Source organism: Stenella coeruleoalba, assembly GCF_951394435.1.
Source record: "Stenella coeruleoalba genome assembly, chromosome: 3".
Classification (NCBI taxonomy): Eukaryota; Metazoa; Chordata; class Mammalia; order Artiodactyla; family Delphinidae; genus Stenella; species Stenella coeruleoalba.
Window position 1 is genome coordinate 52,224,026 of NC_137148.1, and position 19,635 is coordinate 52,243,660.

At 36.4% G+C, this 19,635-nt stretch overlaps 1 protein-coding gene across 10 annotated transcripts in view; it reads left to right on the forward strand.

The window, feature by feature from the left end:
* Positions 1 to 19,635, forward strand: part of ERBIN (erbb2 interacting protein) — a 106,436-nt gene that overhangs the window by 30,538 nt on the left and 56,263 nt on the right. For all 10 annotated transcript variants that reach the window (XM_079915269.1, XM_079915273.1, XM_079915275.1 and 7 more), the window contains exons 2-4: positions 3,494 to 3,541; positions 9,271 to 9,468; positions 12,533 to 12,650. In XM_079915269.1, coding sequence (XP_079771395.1) covers positions 9,280 to 9,468; positions 12,533 to 12,650 — 307 coding nt within the window. In that variant the 5' untranslated portion in view covers positions 3,494 to 3,541; positions 9,271 to 9,279. The remainder of the gene's footprint in view (positions 1 to 3,493; positions 3,542 to 9,270; positions 9,469 to 12,532; positions 12,651 to 19,635) is intronic.

The following is a 19,635-nucleotide window of genomic DNA, read 5'->3' on the forward strand; positions in this document are numbered from 1 at the left end:
TGTAATTAGAGAAATGCAAAACACAAATACAGCGAGCTACTTGTCTGCACCTACTACATAGGTTAATGTTAAGAAAGACTGAGAATATCGAGTGTTGGTGAGGAATTGATTGGAACTCTGGGAGTGTTAAAACCACTTTGTAAAATGACTTGTTTGTTTATTCCTTTTTTTAAAAAAAATAAAATTAAACATGCTTATAGACTTTGATCTAGCGATTTCACTCCCATATTTACCCACAAGGACTGAAGCCTGCATTCTCCTAATACTTGTACACAAATGTCATAGCACTCTTATTTAGGATAGGTTGCCTTGGCCAGGGTGTTGACTGGAAATTAGCACATGGGAACTTTCTGGGGTGATAGAAAGATTTTATGTCTTGGTTGCTTTTGGTTATATGGATGTATGCATTTGCCAAACTTTACTCTAAAGGTCTTTTTTATTATGTTAAGTTATTTGTAAAAATATAAAGTGGAAGTTTCTGCAAATGTGGGAACTCCGTATAACTTTAGTATGTATGCCAACTATTTTATTCCACATTAAGATTTTTTTTTTGGCATATTTAGGCTAACCATGGTTTGATGTGAAAGTTTGATTAACAGTGCTGACATTGAAGAAGCTCTCAGCTTTCTGCTGAATTAGAATTAGGCTAGCAGGGGTCAGACAGCAACATTGACCTTGCAAGTGTGAAATTTAGCTATTTCACCAGCCTCCTTTCCTCATTTCTTGCTGTATATGTTGTAGGCATAGCACATTTTATACATTCAGTTATTTTTGTCCTTCACAATCAAATGCTCCTATACAGTATTTGTTTTTTTCATTACATAGCTTTTTTTACGTTTTTATTTTTGCTCTTTTGCACATAACTATTTTCATTGTTTACTATTCATGTACTTACCGGTAATGGGTTAATAATGTCCATAAAATGCCTTAGAATTAAGCACAGGTTGTACCAAATACAGATTAACAAATACTGTGATAGCCATGATTAAACTAAAATGATCGTACACAACCACTAAATACCATCTAATGGCTATGGGCATGCCTGAGGAGCCTTTGTTGTGCATTTCAACTTCTGAATTCATTTAAAAAGATGGTTCCAACATAAGATTTCTGTTAAATCTAGCCAAGTATAACTTGTGATCTCTTCAGATCCATAGGGAAGTATAACATACTATATTTTAGAAAACCTTTATAGTGATTTCACTTTTCAGTTGGTACAGTAATCCCCCAAATGAGAGTTTATCAAAAAAGGATGGAAAGGGGAAAAGATGGTGGTTTGAGTATAGATGAAATAATATTGACTATGGATTGATTATTGTTGAAACTGTTAGAAAAAAGTATCACATCAGCATTTTGTGTATGATAAAGAATCTTGAGTTTTATATCTCATCTCCTAAATCAGAATCTCTAGGGAGAAGCTACGGTAATCTAGTAGTAATTTTAAAAATACCCTAAGTGAATATCGTTTAGCTAGTTGTACCATGGCACCCGAGGTTTCTTTGGTTTTGTTCTCCTCCTCATGAGCAGCTTTTTTTTTTGAAACTGATGGGAAACTTTGTTAGGATGGTCTATGAATGGTTTTCCAAATCTCTTCATAAAAATATATCTCTCTCTCTTGCTAGATTATTCGCATCTGCCTACAAATCCACTGCTGTGACTCTTGATTCACATTCTGCTCTCTCTACTGCTCTATTTTTCCAGTGTCTTTTTTAGCGAAACTACCTGAGTTGCCTGTATTTGCTATGTCAGATTATCCTCTTCCTATTTCTTGAATCCCCTCCAAACAGTGTTTTGTCTTACCACTGCCCAGTAAGATAATCAATGACCTTTACATTATTACACAGTGACAGTTAAAGTTCTTACTAAGATAGTTGATAACTTCCTCCTTGAAACATTTTTTTCCATTTAGCTTTTAGGATATCACACTTTGGGTGGGTGGTTGGGGGGTAGTTTCTCTTGACTCACTGACTGCTTCTCTTCAATGTTCTATTTCTGGTTCTATTTCTTCTTTATGACCTATTTTTATAATATCTCAGGGCTCAGTCATTGAATCTGTTTTCTTCCCTCCCTTCCTTCCTTCCCTTCTTCTTTTCTTTCTTTTTTGAACCTGTACTCTTCTGTCCACATTCATGCCCTTGATTCTTTCATCTAATTTCATCACTTTAAATATCATCTCTAAACAGATAACTTACAAATTTATATCCTCAGTTTGGATTTCTCCCCACATCTCTGAATACCCATATCCAACTGCCTATGTAGGATCGCAGTAGGAAAGCTTTCAGGTATTTCAAGCTAAAGTCTTGAAACACAAACTTCCTTCTCTCTTCTCTCTAACCTGCTCCTTCTGTAGCCTTATTCCATCTCAGTTCATTGGCAATGCCATTTTACCAGACAACTATGTATGTGGAAGTACCTTGAGTGACAGATTAAGTGGCCATCTTTGCTTGATATATGCAAAGGTATTTTTTGTGGCATGTACTATGGGTGGAATTTGTGGAGAAGGTTAAACAACTCAGCAGTCCTAAACAATTTAACATAGAGACATATAGCCCAATATATTTAAAGTGACCCTGTAAATTCTGAAACACACTTATTAATATCTTTAAAAAAAGATTATTTATGATGTATATACATTAATGCTGTTATTTTGGGTTTTGGGCTGTCTTATTTTGGAATGGTTACAGGTACAGAAAACCTAGCAATGGTTTAAGCAAATAGGGGTTTAGTTTTCTTATAAACCAAGAAACCCAGATATTTCTGTAGTTCAGCTACTCAACTGTGTTATTAGAGACCCCCAGCTTGTTTTGTCTTTCTACTCTGTCAGCCTTTTTGGTAGGTTTTTAATCCTCATGCTTGTTGACTCATGGTCATAGGATAGAAGTAGACATGTTCACATCTGTCCCTGGATAAGGAAAGCAAATGTTTTTCCAGGGCCAACCCCCATCGCACCCCCAAATTAGACTTCTAAGTATATGTCGTTGATGTTAACTGTGTCATCCATTACCTGTTCACCCTTCTTGGAAAGCTCAAAAGTGGGTTTTTAGCTGGGTCTATTACCACCCTGAATAAGGAAAATTCTGGAAAGGGGGAAAAGACTGGTAAGCAATTAACAGTGTCTGCTGCATAGAACCATCAAAAATTACTAAATTTAAATTGGTGATTAGAGTTTATTTGCTTGGGAAAACTTTATTATTTTTCAGTAAGGGCAAATAAATGGGGTTTTAATGGTAGATAGAGAGGTATTTATTATTTGATATAGATGAGGGCTCTCAATAGTTCACAAATGTGTGATGAACAGTAAATCCAGTGACTGGTTGAGAAGGTAGCCATGTATTTAGAAGTTAGCAAATTTGTGTGTGTCAGTTTATGGGGCTGAATTATTGAGAATTTTAATTTACATTTTGAGGTAAATAAGAAATTAGAAGAGATATTCCTTAAAGTCATAAAGATCTATTTCTATTGTTAATTTTGTTTCTTTTTATGGTTTCCATAGAATGTTGGCTCAATTAAGAAACATCAGGGAGATAAATTCAACCCAGTGGTAAGTAGTTTTAATTTCTTTTGTTAGAAAATGTTTGCGTTATTATGCCTTTTTTTTTGGTTGGCTTCTCTTCCTCCATTTGATTAGAATGTTTTTGTGTCTGCCGTTTTAAGTCTGATTTCTAAGTGGCTCTTATATCACAACACTAAAATTCTAATTAGCGGTCCCATGTTGATCACTTCCTGTTCCGATCAGGCCAGTCTTTCTCCCTTTGGTTTATTACTTCTTTGTAGTGTTGTGTAAGGGAGGATCTCTTTGGGTCTTGTTATTCATTCCCTTTCATATGGTGCTTTCCTCTTGTGACCTCAATAATTAAGGTCCCCCTCCTTTCTTATCAATCAGAAGTTTTTAGTCTAAATTGGGATCTATTTCTGTATTGGTTCAGGCCCACTGAATTCTGAGGTCTAAGTTGCTCTTTCCACTGTCTCTGTCCACAGGAAGTTTTGTTTTCTTTTGTTTTTTGGGGGGGAAGTTTTCTTTTGTTTTTGTTTTTTTGAGGAAGTTTTCACTTGAGATGTAAACTCTTTGCAGTTTCCTAGAGCTGAGTGTCTAATCTTTTTCTGAATTCATGGTCTCTTCTGAGAAGTTCTGCAGTATGATTACCACTACAGAAAAGTCTTGGAAGTCTTTTTACCTTTATTAACAATTCTGCCTTGTAACTTGCCTCCTACCTCAAGTGCCCTGCACAGATGACTTAAATATAGTAAAATAAATACACTTTTTTTTTTTTTGGCCACACTGTGCCGCATGCAAGATCTTAGTTCCCCGACCAGGGATTGAACCCGTGCCCCCTGCATTGGGAGTGCAGAGTCTTAACCACTGGACCACCAGGGAAGTCCCTACACTCTTAAACCATGTACATTTGGTAATAACATTTCATGTCCCTTATTCTCAGCTGGGAGTTATACTTCCAAATCTATTGTGATTTCTGGAAAATGGATTTTTTAGGCCATATCTTACAAGTTATTGCATACTATCATATAAATATAAGCATACAGTAGTTATAATATGAACCAGAATAATAGTTTGAAATATTGTATTAGTGCTGCCTCCTAGAACTTTCTGCAGTGATAGAAATGTTCTGTATCTTCTGTTATTTAGTATGGTATCCATTAGCCACCTGTGGCTATTGAGCATTTAAAATATGGTCAGTGTGACTGAAACCAGATTTAAAATTTTGTCTGATTTAACTTGAATTTTCAGGTTAGTGGCTACCAGATTGGACAGAGCAGATAGAGTTTTTTTCCCGTTTTTCTTAAGTGTCCCCCTAACTCATTATCAGTTGAAGTCTTAGAATCTCTTGAAAAAGAAAGTGTATATTCATTTTTAGAATATTTTTTTATTATCTCATTAAACACAAGTATAAGCTAAATTCCCCTTTAGGGATTAAATTCTTATTATTAGATCAATAAGACTGCTTATTCTTATAAGTAAAATACACCTTCATATAAACATAGATTAAGCATATTCAGTAAACTTTATTGACAAAGTAATTTTTTGTTTTTCTTGAGGTAATAATTGACATATAACATTGTATTAGTTTCAAGTAATACAACGTAGCGATTCAGTATTTGTATATGTTGCAAAATGATCCTCACAATATGTCTAGTTAACATCCGTCACCATACATAGTAACAATTTTTTTTCTTGTGATGAGAGCTTTGGATCTACTCTCTTAGCAACTTTCAAATATACAGTACAGTATTATTAAGTATAGTCACCTTGCTGTACATTACATCCCCATGAGACAAAAATTTTAGATAGAATCATTTGATGTTTGACATCATAGTGTAAAGGAGGAAAAATTTTTCCTTCACCCTCTTAGGGTTCCTGGCTGGGTGTGAAAATTAAACTGACAAAGACAGATTAAAAGGAGAAAAATATATACATTTATTTAATGTAAGTTTTAAGTGACACAGGGAGCCTTTGTAAGGAAAGGAAGACCCAAAGAAACAGTTAAACCTGAGTATTTTTATGCCTTGTTTGATGAAGTGGACAGTTGTGTAGAAATACTTTAGATCAAAGAGTATGAAGTAAGTGTAGTAAACTGGGGGAGATTTAACAAGTCCTGTTCATTAGAATTCTTCTTCCTTTGTCTTCAGAGATACCTCCTGGTATAGGGAGGGCACCTTTCACAGGAGGATTTTATTACCTGTTTCAGGGGAGAACGGCGTGGAAGGTCAGAGTGACCTTCCTGCTTCTGCTATTTTATCAAACTCCTTTAGCTTAAAATATTCAGTATGCCATATTTTGGGGTGCCATATTTTGGGGTGGTTTGTCCTGAACCCCATCGGTAGCTTGTTTTTGTAAACCCTAAAGGAAAAGTATGTAGTAAAGACTTACTGATATTTGAATTATTTCATGAATCTGAGTTCAAGTATATCATTATATATTGAGAAGCAGTATAGTGCACTACAAGCACAGAATCAGTTTCTTTTTGGAAAAATAGGGATAATAATAATACATGCCTTAGAAAGATACACGAGGATGAAATGAGAATAAGCATATAGGTTTTTTTTGGTGTGTGTGTGGTACGCGGGCCTCTCACTGTTGTGGCCTCTCCCGTTGTGGAGCACAGGGTCCGGACACGCAGGCTCAGCGGCCATGGCTTACGGGCCCAGCCACTCTGTGGCATGTGGGATCTTCCCAGACCGGGGCACGAACCCGTGTCCCCTGCATCAGCAGGCGGACTCTCAACCACTGCACCACCAGGGAAGTCCATAGTTTTTTTTAAATATTTTATTTTATTTTATGTTTTGTTGAGGCACGAGGGCTCTCTAGTTGTGGCATGCGGGTTCAGTAGTTGCAGTGCGCAGGCTTATTTATCCCACGGCATGTGGGATCTTAAGTTTCCTGACCAGGGATCAATCCATGTCTCCTGCATTGGAAGGCAGATTCTTAACCACTGGACCACCAGGAAAGTCCTGAAACATACAGTTTATATAAAGAATTTAGCACAGTGCCTGGCACACATGGTAAGAATAGTCAGATTTTTTTTTTTTTAATTGCAAGGGAAATACTTATCCTATTGTCAAACTCTTTAAGAATATGATATAATTAGAAGAGTTAGAAGCAGTGCCTTGCAGAGCCACATTGGAGCCTGAGGCAAAAGAAAAAAAATTAGTCATACTGATTCTGTCTTTATTTTTAAATTTACCATTTTGGTCATTAATGGATTATTTTTCAGTGATTTGGATTTTTTAAAAGATATTGCATTAAAATATTGAATTTGATTACTGAGTTTGTGTGTGTGTGTGTGTGTGTGTGTGTGTGTGTGTGCGCGCGTGCCTGAGGCATTTGCTGCACTGGCTTCAACCTAGCCTTGGCTCTGGGTAGAAGTAATCTAATACTCTCATAGAGTCTTCTGCTTAGGGCAAGAATTTATTATTCTTTTACAAAGAATTGATAACATTAATTAGCAATCATTTATTGATGTAGGCGTTTCTTTGGTAGTATAATGTTAGCCTCCTAGTTGGAATTAATCTCTGTATGAACGTTGTGTTCTTAATAAAATTAGCCTTGAGAATTTTCACTAATTCAGAATTGAGCCTTTCCCCCCAATTAGATCGAAATAATGAAGTCTGCACTTTACTGGAGCAAATTTCTTCTCTATTGTGTAAACTTATACACATATAAGACCTATAAACTTTAGAAAAATTAAAAGAACAATATTAATTGAAACAAAATATACTTGGCTTAGATTGGAATTTTGATGTGGGAGAGTTACAGGAAAGTTAATGGCTGGTTAGAAGACCTGAAAATATCTTTGCACTCCCACTTTCTACTCAGAACTACATAGAGTCAAGTTCTTAATTGAGAAACAGCTCTTAGTCAGAAATTAAAGAAATATCTTTGTTGTATTAGGGTTTTTCTTGTTGAGGATGAGCAGACTAATAAAGCATGTTTCTTTTTAAAAAAATTGTTTTTAAATTAGCTTATAATTGCTTTACAGTGTTGTGTTATTTTCTGCTGTACAACGAAGTGAATTAGCTATATGTATATGTATATCCCCTCCGTCTAGGACCTCCCTCCCACCACCCCCCATCCCACCCATCTAAGGACATCACAGAACACTGAGCTGAGCTTCCTGTGCTTTATAGCGTGTTCCCACTAGCTGTCTGTTTTACGCATGGTAGTGTATATATGTCAATCCTAATCTCCCAATTCATCCCACCCTCCCTTTCCCACCCCCATGTCCACATGTCCATTCTCTACGTCTTTGTCTCATTCCTGCCCTGTTAATAGGTTCATCTGTACCATTTTCTAGATTCCACATATATGTGTTAATGTACGATATTTGTTTTTCTCTTTCTGGCTTACTGCACTCTGTAAGACAGACTCTAGGTCCATCCACATCTCTACAAATGACCTAATTTCATTCCTTTTTATGGCTGAGTAATATTACATTGTATACATGTACCACATCTTCTTTATCCGTTCATCTGTCATTGGACATTTAGGTTGTTTCCATGTCCTGGCTATTGTAAATGGTGCTGCAGTGAACATTGGGGTACATGTGTCCTTTTGAATTATGGTTTTCTCAGGGTATATGCCTAGTAGTGGCATTGCTGGGTCATATGGTAGTTCTATTTTTAGTTTTTTAAGGAACCTCTATAGTGTTCTCCACAGTGGGGTTCCCTTTTCTCCACACCCTCTCCAGCATTTGTTGTTTATAGATTTTCTGATGATGGCCATTCTGACCAGTGTGAGGTGATAACCTCATTGTAGTTTTTTTTTTTTTTTAATTAATTAATTAATTTTTGGCTACATTGGGTCTTTGTTGCTACACACAGGCTTTTTCTAGTTGTGGCAAGCGGGGGCTACTCTTTGTTTTGGTGCCCAGGCTTCTCATTGTGGTGGCTTCTCTTGTTGTGGAGTACAGACTCTAGGCCCGTGGGCTTCAGTAGTTGTGGCATGCGGGCTTCAGTAGTTGTGGCTCGCAGGCTGTAGAGCGCAGGCTCAGTAGTTATGGTGCACGGGCTTAGTTGCTCCACGGCATGTGGGATCTTCCCGCACCAGGGCTCGAACCCGTGTCCCCTGCATTGGCAGGCATATTCTTAACCACTGTGCCACCAGGGAAGTCCCACCTCATTGTAGTTTTGATTTGCATTTCTCTAATAATTAGTGATGTTGAGCATCCTTCACGTGCCCCTAGGCCATCTGTATGTCCTCCTTGGAGAGATGTTTATTTAGGTCTTCTGCCCATTTTTTGATTAGTTTGTTTTTTTGATATTGAGCTCCATGAGCTGTTTTGTATATTTTGGAGATTAATCCTTTGTCTTTTGCTTCGTTTGCAAATATTTTCTCCCATTCTGAGGGTTGTCTTTTCGATATGGTTTCCTTTGTTCTGCAAAAGCTTTTAAGTTTCATTAGGTCCCATTTGTTTATTTTTGTTTTTACTTTCATTACTCTGGGAGGTGGGCCTATATGCTTATAGAAGCATATAATTGGTTACTTAATGGATCATTTTGTGAAGTACAGAAGTGCTTGAGTTTAATTTGAACTTCACTATATATAAAATTTGATAATAAAGCAATGTTAAATGCATTCTATTTAATGTGTTGGGGAGGAGATATCTGTGATATCTGTGATATGTAATATGTGATATGTAAATGTGTGATATGTAATATGTGATATGTAAACTGTGAGAATTGAATTGGAATAATTTGTTTTGAAAAATTGTTATAATACATGTTTTCACTAAATTTAATTTTGTTTGTATATTGCAGTGTCTAAAAATGACTACAAAACGAAGTTTGTTTGTGCGGTTGGTACCATGTCGTTGTCTACGAGGAGAAGAGGAGACGGTCACTACTCTTGATTATTCTCATTGCAGTTTGGAACAGGTTCCCAAAGAGATTTTTACTTTTGAAAAAACTCTGGAGGAGCTCTACTTAGATGCTAATCAGATTGAAGAGCTTCCAAAGGTATGTTAATCCAGTCTTTCAAGAATTGCCTTTGGGGCTTCCCTGGTGGCGCAGTGGTTGAGAGTCCGCCTGCCGATGCAGGGGACACAGGTTCGTGCCCCAGTCCGGGAAGATCCCACATGCCGCAGAGCAGCTGGGCCCATGAGCCATGGCCGCTGAGCCTGCGTGTCCGGAGCCTGTGTTCCGCAACGGGAGAGGCCACAACAGTGAGAGGCCCACGTACCAAAAAAAAAAAAAAAGAATTGCCTTTGCTTATTTTTATGCCTAGAAATATGATATTCCCAATGTTGCCATAATGCTGTATGTATATATATATATATATGTGCATTGTTTCCCGTTTTTTTGGTTTAATTTCACCTTAGCGTGTGCAACATGACTCAAATTTTTTTAGATAGAATTTTTAACCTTTATCTCTTCAAGTTAATTGCTTAAATACTTGTGCAGATAATTTAAAATTTTGTATTTAATTCCAGTACCTTAGGCACTAAGGTAGACAATAAGACTGCACAATTTCTGCAGCCAATAGATTTAACTAGACAAAGAATTGAAATTAATGTTTTTCTGGTTTTCCTGAGACATTGATCTACATTATAGTTATTGAGGATAAATTGTCTTTTCGGTTATCACATCAGAATTTTGCTTTTTAACAGCTTTGTAGAGGTAGTATTCTGTTTTCCCCATTTCAGTTTATTTGGAAAAGTTTTGGAGGACTTAACATTTCTGAAATGTAGGAGCAACTAGCAGGAGAAAATAGGTTTGTTGCCATGAAACATCATCTCACATTAACAACTTCTTTGCTAAAATTTTTTAGTGGCGGCTACTTTTTTTTCCTTAAATTCTAACCTGTCTTCATCCTCTACTCAGTTTCTTTTTTTTTTTTTTTGCGGTACGCGGGCCTCTCACTGTTGTGGCCTCTCCCGTTGCGGAGCGCAGGCCCAGTGGCCATGGCTCATGGGCCCAGCCGGTCCGCAGCATGTGGGATCTTCCCGGACCAGGGCACGAAACCGCGTCCCCTGCATTGGCAGGCGGACCCTCAACCACTGCGCCACCAGGGAAGCCCCTCAGTTTCTTATTGTTGCGCGGAAAGCTACCATAGTTTTGTCAGAGAGCTTTACCACCCACACAGCAGTGGTTTTCAAGCTATGGGTGAAGACTCATTAGTGGCTCATAAAAATCAATTTAATATATGGGGCATTTCCAAATAATGAACTATTATTTGGACTGGAAGATTTAGAAAATAAAAAATACAGGATACCCAATTAAATTACACTTTTCAGATAAACAGTGAATAATTTCTTAGTATAAGTGTATCTCATGCAGTATATAGGACATACTTTCACTAAAAAATTATTGTTTATCTGAAATCCAAGTTTAATCAGGCATCTTGTATTTTATCTGGCAACCTTAACTGTCATAGAGTAGAAAATAAAGAGGGTTGCATGTATCTATTGTAACTTAAAGCATTTGTTTTAGATTTGTGTGTGTGTATATATACATACCGGATGGCAGCAGGTTTTTTTTGTTTTTTGGGGTTTTTTTTTTTTTTGCGGCATGCAGGCCTCTCACTGTTGTGGCCTCTCCCGTTGCGGAGCACAGGCTCCGGACGCGCAGGCTTAGCGGCCATGGCTCACGGGCCCAGCCGCTCCGCGGCATGTGGGATCTTCCCGGACCGGGGCACAAACCCGTGTCCCCTGCATCGGCAGGCAGACTCTCAACCACTGCGCCACCAGGGAAGCCCGGCAGCAGTGTTTTGAAAAAGGTTTTCTTTGGGTGGCCAGTAGTAAAATCATTTTGAAAGTAGTGCTATCCAAGATTGTCTTATAAAAAAAATCTGTGTATAGATGTGGATAAAATATTAAAGGTTGTGGGTTGCATGTTCATGAATTTCTCCCCTAAGTTGTAATAGGGTGCTTTGTAATTGACTGTTCCCTTGTATATTGTTTTTCAGCAAGTAATTTATCTTCCTTAGCTAGTTCTCCTAGAGTAAATGGAAGACTAAAATTAGTCCCTTTTTCTAATCACCACCAGCAAGGTCTCAGTCTGGGGACTGTGTTGAAAAGAGAGGCTTGCTATGATAGTGAAAATAACTGAATCACTTATCATGCCTAGCAATTTTCCATTTTTGGAAGAATGCTCTTCTTAAATAGGACTTATTCAGTGCCATCCTGTGCATAGTTCTGTTTTTTTCTAAAGACTCTTCTTTTTTGGAATAATTCTAAATTCACAGCAAAATTAAGAGGAAGGTACAGAGATTTCCCAAATACATAGCCTGTCCCCACACATGGATGGCCTCCACCCTTATCAGCATCCCCCACTAGAGTGGATAAACCACCAGAGTAGTTAAAACCGATGAACCTATGTTGAAAAATCATAATCACCCAAAGTTCATAGTTTACATTATGATTTGCTCTTGGTGTTGTGCATTCTGTGGGTTTGGACAAATATATAACGACATGTATTCATCATTATGCTGTCAAACAGAGTATTTTCAGTGCCCTAAAAATCCTCTATGCTCTGTACAGTTTTTTGGTATGGGGCTTAGAAGTAGCCCATTTACTTACTGCTTTTGGTTAAATATATTTTGATCACATTTCATTATTGTGATTTTAGCATAACAGTATATTTGCTCCCTTATTTATTTTGTGCTCCCAAATCAGAATTCTATATTTTAAGTCATTTAAAATCAGTTGTACATATTTGAATTTAATTTATATAAACTTTCATTTTGGAATAAGGATGCTTGGAATACAAGATCCAAAGTTTACCATATTTAACAGCCACTTATTTTTTATGACCTTAGCAGAAAATACACCATATGCTTATTTTCACTAAGTGCATTTCACCCAGGGCAGAAGTGTGAGGATATAAATCATTCTGAGTAGTCCAATTGTGTTCAGATCCATAATAGCATAAAATAATAAGAGATCTTCCCTGGTATTTGTGTAGGTATAACTCATTCAGTTTTAATGATATTAATAATATTTGTTTGTGTAAAGGTTAATAAATGAAATATTTAAGGAAACTTAAGGAATAATCAAAATACTTCTCTACCTTGTTTCAACAGCAACTTTTTAACTGTCAATCTCTACATAAACTGAGTTTACCAGATAATGATTTAACAACATTACCAGCATCTATTGCAAATCTCATTAATCTCAGGGAACTGGATGTCAGCAAGAATGGTAAGATTTTTTTTCCCCCTAACTTTTTGTACTTGGGAACATGTTATATTATTAAAATTTCTATTGTGTTTTAGCAAATAAAAAGAATTAAAAAGTCAGATTGTAATGTACTACCATAATTAACTTTCATATATATATAAATGATCTATGAGAATTTAAAGGCAGAGAGTAAGTATAAACAATTTTAAATGACTGTTTAATTAAAATGCTGTGGGTAAATGCATGTACATATTTATATATCCTTATATCTATTTTTTTATATATATTTACAGCCCTGTTTGTGATGGTTAGAAACTAGTAACAACTAACTCTAATGTCTGTTGTTGATTACATAATTTGATGCATCCATAAGAGTGGAGTGTAATGTAGCTCCATCAATACTGACATAAAATACAGTGTAGTGGTAAAGGTTAAAAAAAAAAGTTGTGCAACATAAACGAATTGAACATCAACAAATATTTACTGAGAGACCACTCTGTGCCAAATATTTTATTAGGAGTTGGATTACAATTAACGATGAAAAGTAAAAGGACATGGTCACTGTTCTCCTGGGCACACAGTCTTGGTTTTGTTTGTTTAGTTTGATTAACGTTGAAGAAAGTATGGAAGATATATTCCAAAATGTTAAGTGCTTACCTTGGAGAGAGAGAGAAGTAGACACTTGAAAATTTTAGAATGAGCATATATTCCAATATATTGGAATAATATTGGAATAAGCATTTCCCAAGAGCAAGGAAATCCTTATACATAACCACAATATCATTATCACGCTCAAGAAATTTGACATCACATTTTCCCTCTTTAGCTATTTGCTCACCTAATAATGCCCTTTTTAGCTATTTGCTCACCCTACCCCCACCTTCAAGTTAAAGATCACATATAGCATTCAGCTGTGTCTCTTTGATCTTTCAAAACCAAGAATACTTTGCCCATGTTTTTGTGACATTGTCATTTTTGTGGAGTTCGGGTCATTTGATTTTTAATTTGTGTGAGTTTTCTTCTCATGATTTTATTTTAGGTTAAATAAATTTCCTCAGCTTGAAACTTCTCTTTAAGGGCAGTTTGAAATTTGTTTCCATTCCTTGTGCTTAATAGATTGGCAAGTATTGCTTGATAAATTCCAAAGTAAATGAACTTGATGCATTACATTGTGCTCTGCATATGCTGACAGTTAAGTAGCGTTATAGAACTTCGGAACTGTTGTGACATTAGAAGTCATCAAGTGTAACCTTCCACTCCAAAGGGGTATCTTTTCTACTTTTTGGTCTTTTAGAATGAGAGATGTTAAGGTGTAAGGAAAGAGACCTGAAATAATCTGGGTGTTATTGATAAAACTCTATGTACCTGGGAAAGGCTAGTAACCCACGTAACTAGTCTTCATGATATAAAACTATTACTTGGCTCAATAATGAACACGCTTACATATATCCTCCTGAAAATGCACTCATTCCAGACTTATTACTCTAAATTGAGAATGGTGCAGTTATGGCCCTGCAGCATCATTAAATTAATATCTTAGACTTCCATGCAACTTCTTGAAGAATAATGTGTTTGAGTTAAGACAACCTATTGAACTGTAGTGTTTCTTTTTTTCATTCTAGTTTCAGCAGTTCCTTCTTGCTTATATTGAAAACCTGCTTTGTACAACTGTGTCAGCTTGTGTTTTTGAGGAGTTGGAGATAATTTCTATGTGACCAAAAGATTTAGGATAAGCACTTAAATATTCTGCCCTGAAAGAGAATGGCTTTAATAATTGTTGCCAACAAAACCTTACAATTTATTTTCATTGAAAATTAAGTTGATTTATCTGTTCTTCTCTTTCTGTGTGACCTCATCTGTTTTTTAAACGGCAGAATCAGTCCCTTGCCTTTTACTTGTTTCCTTGTTTTTTTTTTTTCTCTTTTTAGTCTTAAACTGATGTCTAAATGCAACCGCATTTCATTGATGGTGAAAAAAGCTAGTGAGGAGAGACAAGAAACTATGATAATGTCAGAACCATTACCTTGACTGATAAAAATTCTTGTATTCCTAATTCTTAATCTGATAGTCATCATTACAACTGATGTAATTAACCCACTTTACTTTTAGAGAGTTGAGATTATTTTAATTAACTTGTAATATGTAACCCTAAAGTGTATGTTTATACAAGTCTATGTTATTTATTTATTGGCTGTGCCTTGTGGCTTGTGGGGTCTCAGTTCCCCGACCAGAGATTCAACCTGGGCCACAGCAGTGAAAGCCTAGAATTCTAACCTCTAGGCAACCAGGGAACTCCAGCTACGTTGCTGAAAACAAGAAAATAGCATGCATATTATAGTTGATGTGGTTGGTTATGAGAAATTTGAGTTTTGCTAGTTGATTAACAACTTGCTTAAAAGAAAGGATAGCACACTAACTGAAAGTAGTGTTTATCAGATTTTGGAAGTATTAAAATTACATTTAGTATTAAGATGACCACTGTATTAGAGAAGGATGGGAGTTTCATCTTATATTCTGAATGAGAAAATTGAACTGTCCCTAAATTTTTTCTCTGTTACTACATCTCATCATGTTAAATCTTGCATAAGATGCTTTAATCTTGTATCCAAGCTCTACTATTTTTTCCTTTTAGGTGTTTTTATCAGTTCAATCTAATAATATTCTAGTTTATCTTAATATACCAGATGCTGTTTTCATATTTATTATCTACATGCCCTGCTTGGAAGGAGGCAGGAAACATTGTGGCATACTTTATTAGTGTTTCAGCAAGCTGTATTTATTTAAAAGCACTTGTTTTAGGATTTTTACTTTCACATTTTCTTAGTTTCTGATCTTTCACATATTTCTTCCAGTGTTTTTCAACTGGCAAGTAACATGGTTTAGTGATTAAAACATTTATTTAGGAAAAAGAAGAATTGTACTCTAATCGATGCTTCTCTGTTTATTTGCCCTGTTGTTATATTGGGGAATTAATCTCATTCTCGGTTAGACTATACATAATATTATCAATATTACCACTTCCTGTCTTGCCTCATGAGACTGGTGACCAAATTGTGGACTAGTCTATGTATAGGATGTATATAAATTTGAGGTATTAATATTTGTCTTCATTTTGTATGGAATTCTTTTTTTATCATTTATATTCTATGATAAAACTAGAGTGTTAATTTATGAGTCTTAATTTGCTCTTTCCTTTCATGTCTAAAGTTTTGATTTGTTGTTAGCTTTTTAAAGAAATGAAAAGCTCACCAAGCTGCTATTCCAAGCCATTGCAGATAGCAACTGGTGTTAGAGAAATTATCATCCGTGGTGTTCAAATGGCCTGTCTTCTTGAGAAGACCAGTAGGGGATGATGATTAAAACAATTTGCCAAAGGGGTTGATAGAGAAAGCTGATGGAGAGGAGAGAAAAAAGAAATGAAGGCTATCTAGTTGTTAATTCTCTATATAAGCACACTGATTAAAAGTTAGGAATTGTAAGGCAAAGAAACCAGAAAGAGTAGCTCAGATCTTTCTGTCTGATATGGGAATGCTAGAGAGGTTAATTAGGCCTTTTTTAAAAATCGAGTCCAAAAGTCCAGAAAAAATGGGTTGAAAGTTTGTGGGTCAGTACAGAAAGCAGTTCCTTGAACCTGAGAAAATCTGATGATTGGGGACAAAATGTTGGAAAAGCCTCTTCACTTTAAGTTCAAAGAAGTTATATTGATTACAAGGGAAATTATAGATTGCTGGGGAAGTCACTATTTTTCTCTGTGTTTTAAAATTTCTAAAATTGCTAATTTGCTTAATAGTTAATGTTTAAGTTCAGCTGTTTTAATAAATCAGCTTATTTAAGATAATGAAAGAAGAAAAACCGTGTGTTAAACTGACATGGAACTTAAAAAATGTAGGCTGGTGATCACTGGTCACTGCTAAGTGTGTTGTTAATGAAGACTATAAGTGGGGTGTGCAGTCACTGTGCCTTGCCATAGGCCTTACCATTCACTGTGTTATAACTGATCCAAACCATACACCTGTTATCCCCTAGCCAATATAATCATCTCAGTTTGCAGTTCCTCCTTTAGCCTGTTTTGACTGGAACTCAGTGTTACATTCTCTACTATGTGTTACATTCTGTACTATGTAATTACCTTAGCCTTTAAAATACATAAACCAGTAAGTAAGGAGCCACTATTAACTTATATTGTACATTTAGGGCATTAGAGGAGTGTTGATGCCCTCCAAACAGAGATCACCAGGATTACATGTGATTGAGCCATGGGGGTGGAAGGGGAGTCTCAGGGGGTGCTAAAAGACTTATAGGATTTGGGCTTGTACTTGGTGATTGGAAGAAGGTTTAAGAATATGAGGGTTTGCTATGGATGGAATGCCATCAAGAAGTAGGAGTAATTCTGTGATTGAGAATATTAATAAATCTCATCTATAGGGAGGGCAGATTAGAGCAAGGCTAAAACTATAATCAGTAAAAAAGCAGCTGTCACTCATTAGGATAAGGGGTGGCTTGGACAAGGTTCATACTTTATCTTTGTCAAGACATGATTACAAATTTGCTTTTGTCTTGATCTGTCATGGTTAAAGAATGGCCTTGTCTAATATTGGTATTCAGTGAAATTGCTTAGTTCAACAGGAAAATGCCAAGGCCTCCCTTTGAATGCAGCTTGTTCATAGTAAGACAAGGACTAGCTGATAGTACAAGACCAGTTCCTAGATTTCAGGAGGTATTTTCTCTTTCTCAGCAGTATAGGGAGAATTCTTCTGTAACCAAAATAGATTAATATGAGAAGGATAGCCATGTTTTATAGTATCTTCATTTTACTGAGTTTTAGCAAGAGTCAAATTCTTATAAAAAGAGTATATGACAAAGAAGGAACACTACTGAAGTTAAGGGAGAATGAAAAAGGAACAGGTAGCTGAAATTGTCAGAGAATTAAGAAGTAACTCATGATAAAATTCAGGTTCTGCATACTTTATGTACAAGGATAAAAAGAGTTCTCTTTGGAGACAAGCCTACAAGCATTGAGGGTAGGCCTCATTGAGAAAGTGGCTTGAGCAAGGACTTGAGGAAGTTAGCCATGTAGATTTCTAAGGTAAGAATGTACCAGAAAGAAGAAACAGCCAGTGTAAAGTTTATAAGGTGTGAGTATCCATAGCATGTATGAGAAACAGAAGGCTATGGTAGCTAAAATATAGTGAGCAAGATGGGAGAGTGATAGGAGTAGAGGTCAGAAAGGTAGGGATATGGAGCAGCAGATAATGTAGATCCTGGTAGGCATTTGTACGTACTTTGACATTTATTCTCAGTGAAATGGAATCATTTGGAAGAGTTTCAGTCAGGTCATTCAGAGCATGAAATGACTTGCATTTTAAAGGTTTACTCTGGTTATGTGTAGAAACAGTATGGTACAAGGGTGAAAAGTAACCAGTTTAGGTGCTATTTCAGTCGCCTCTAGTGATAGTGGTGGAAGTAGTGAGATGTAGACAGACTCTAGATACATTTGAAGGTTGAGTCAACAAGATTTCATGATGGTTTGGATGTGGGATGTGAGATAAGAGTCAAGAATGATCACAGTGGTATTGGTCTGTGCATGTGGAAGGATAGAGTGCTGCCAGCTGAGATGGGGACATCTCTGGGACTCGTAATTTTTAGTGGAAAAAAATCAGGGGCTCATTTTTGGACATGTTACATTTAAAATAAGATATACAGATGTTCATAGGGGTTTGGAGTTCAGTCGAAAGGGAAATGTGCTAGCTATACATATTTGAGAATTGCCAGCATGTAGATGGTATATAGAGCCTGAGATTAGATACAGTCAACAAGGCCGTGAATATGAAAGAGGACTAAAGAGTGAGCCCTGGTGGCAACCCAACATTAAGAGATCTGGAGGAAGGAGAGAAAGGTACAAAAGATACTGAGAAGGAACACTACTGAGGAAGGAAGGAAGCCAATAGAATGAAAATATTTGTTTTTCTTGCTACATTTTAGCTTTCAAGAAAAGGAACTATGTCTCAGTATCTACAGTCCATAGCAATGGGTACATATTTGCTGAATAATATAGAGAATAAATAATTTCAGTTCGAGACATGTTTTATTTAAGGTACCTAACCAGTACCTAAAGGGCATGTGAAAATTCTTATTTGGAGTTAAGGAGAGAGGGGGGAACTGGAGATACAGATTTGGAACCTGAACATATATATGGTAAGAATTGAAATCACAGTGAATACATTGCTAGCAATTTGTAAAAGCAGGAAACCAGTGAGTACTTCAAAACTACTTGCTTAGGAAAAAATTACTACGATGTATCTGAAATTAGAGTTACTATTTCATAGATACTGGTTGGTTAATTTTTATAAACCACATGCTATGAAATAAAGTACTTTAAAATTTGAAAAATATGAAGTATATGTATTTGTGGAAGATGTTATAACCATTACTGTCCATTAAAAATTTAAATTGCAGAAGTCTAACATAGAACTCTTTTTTTTTTTAAATAAATTTATTTATTTATTTATTTTTGGCTGTGTTGGGTCTTCGTTGCTGCACGTGGGCTTTTCTCTGGTTGTGGCGAGCGGGGGCTACTCTTCGTTGCGGTGCCCAGGCTTCTCACCTGCGGTGGCTTCTCTTGTTGCAGAACACGGGCTCCAGGCGCGCAGGCTTCAGTAGTTGTGGCACACGGGCTCAGTAATTGTGGCTCTCAGGCTCTAGAGCTCAGGCTCAGTAGTTGTGGTGCACAGGCTTAGTTGCTGCGCGGCATGTGGGATCTTCCCAGACCAGGGCTCGAACCCGTGTCCCCTGCATTGGCAGGCAGATTCTTAACCACTGTGCTACCAGGGAAGTCCTAGAACTCTTAAAATTATCTTTCTCCATATAAAATTTTAGGTCAGTAGAACATACTGTAGTCTTTGGTCTTTTTCTCCTTAGATAGACTTTATCATGTACTAAAAATATTATAGTTCTTGGAATAATGTCATTTACGTAGACTATTTCAAGATACATTATAGACTTTAAT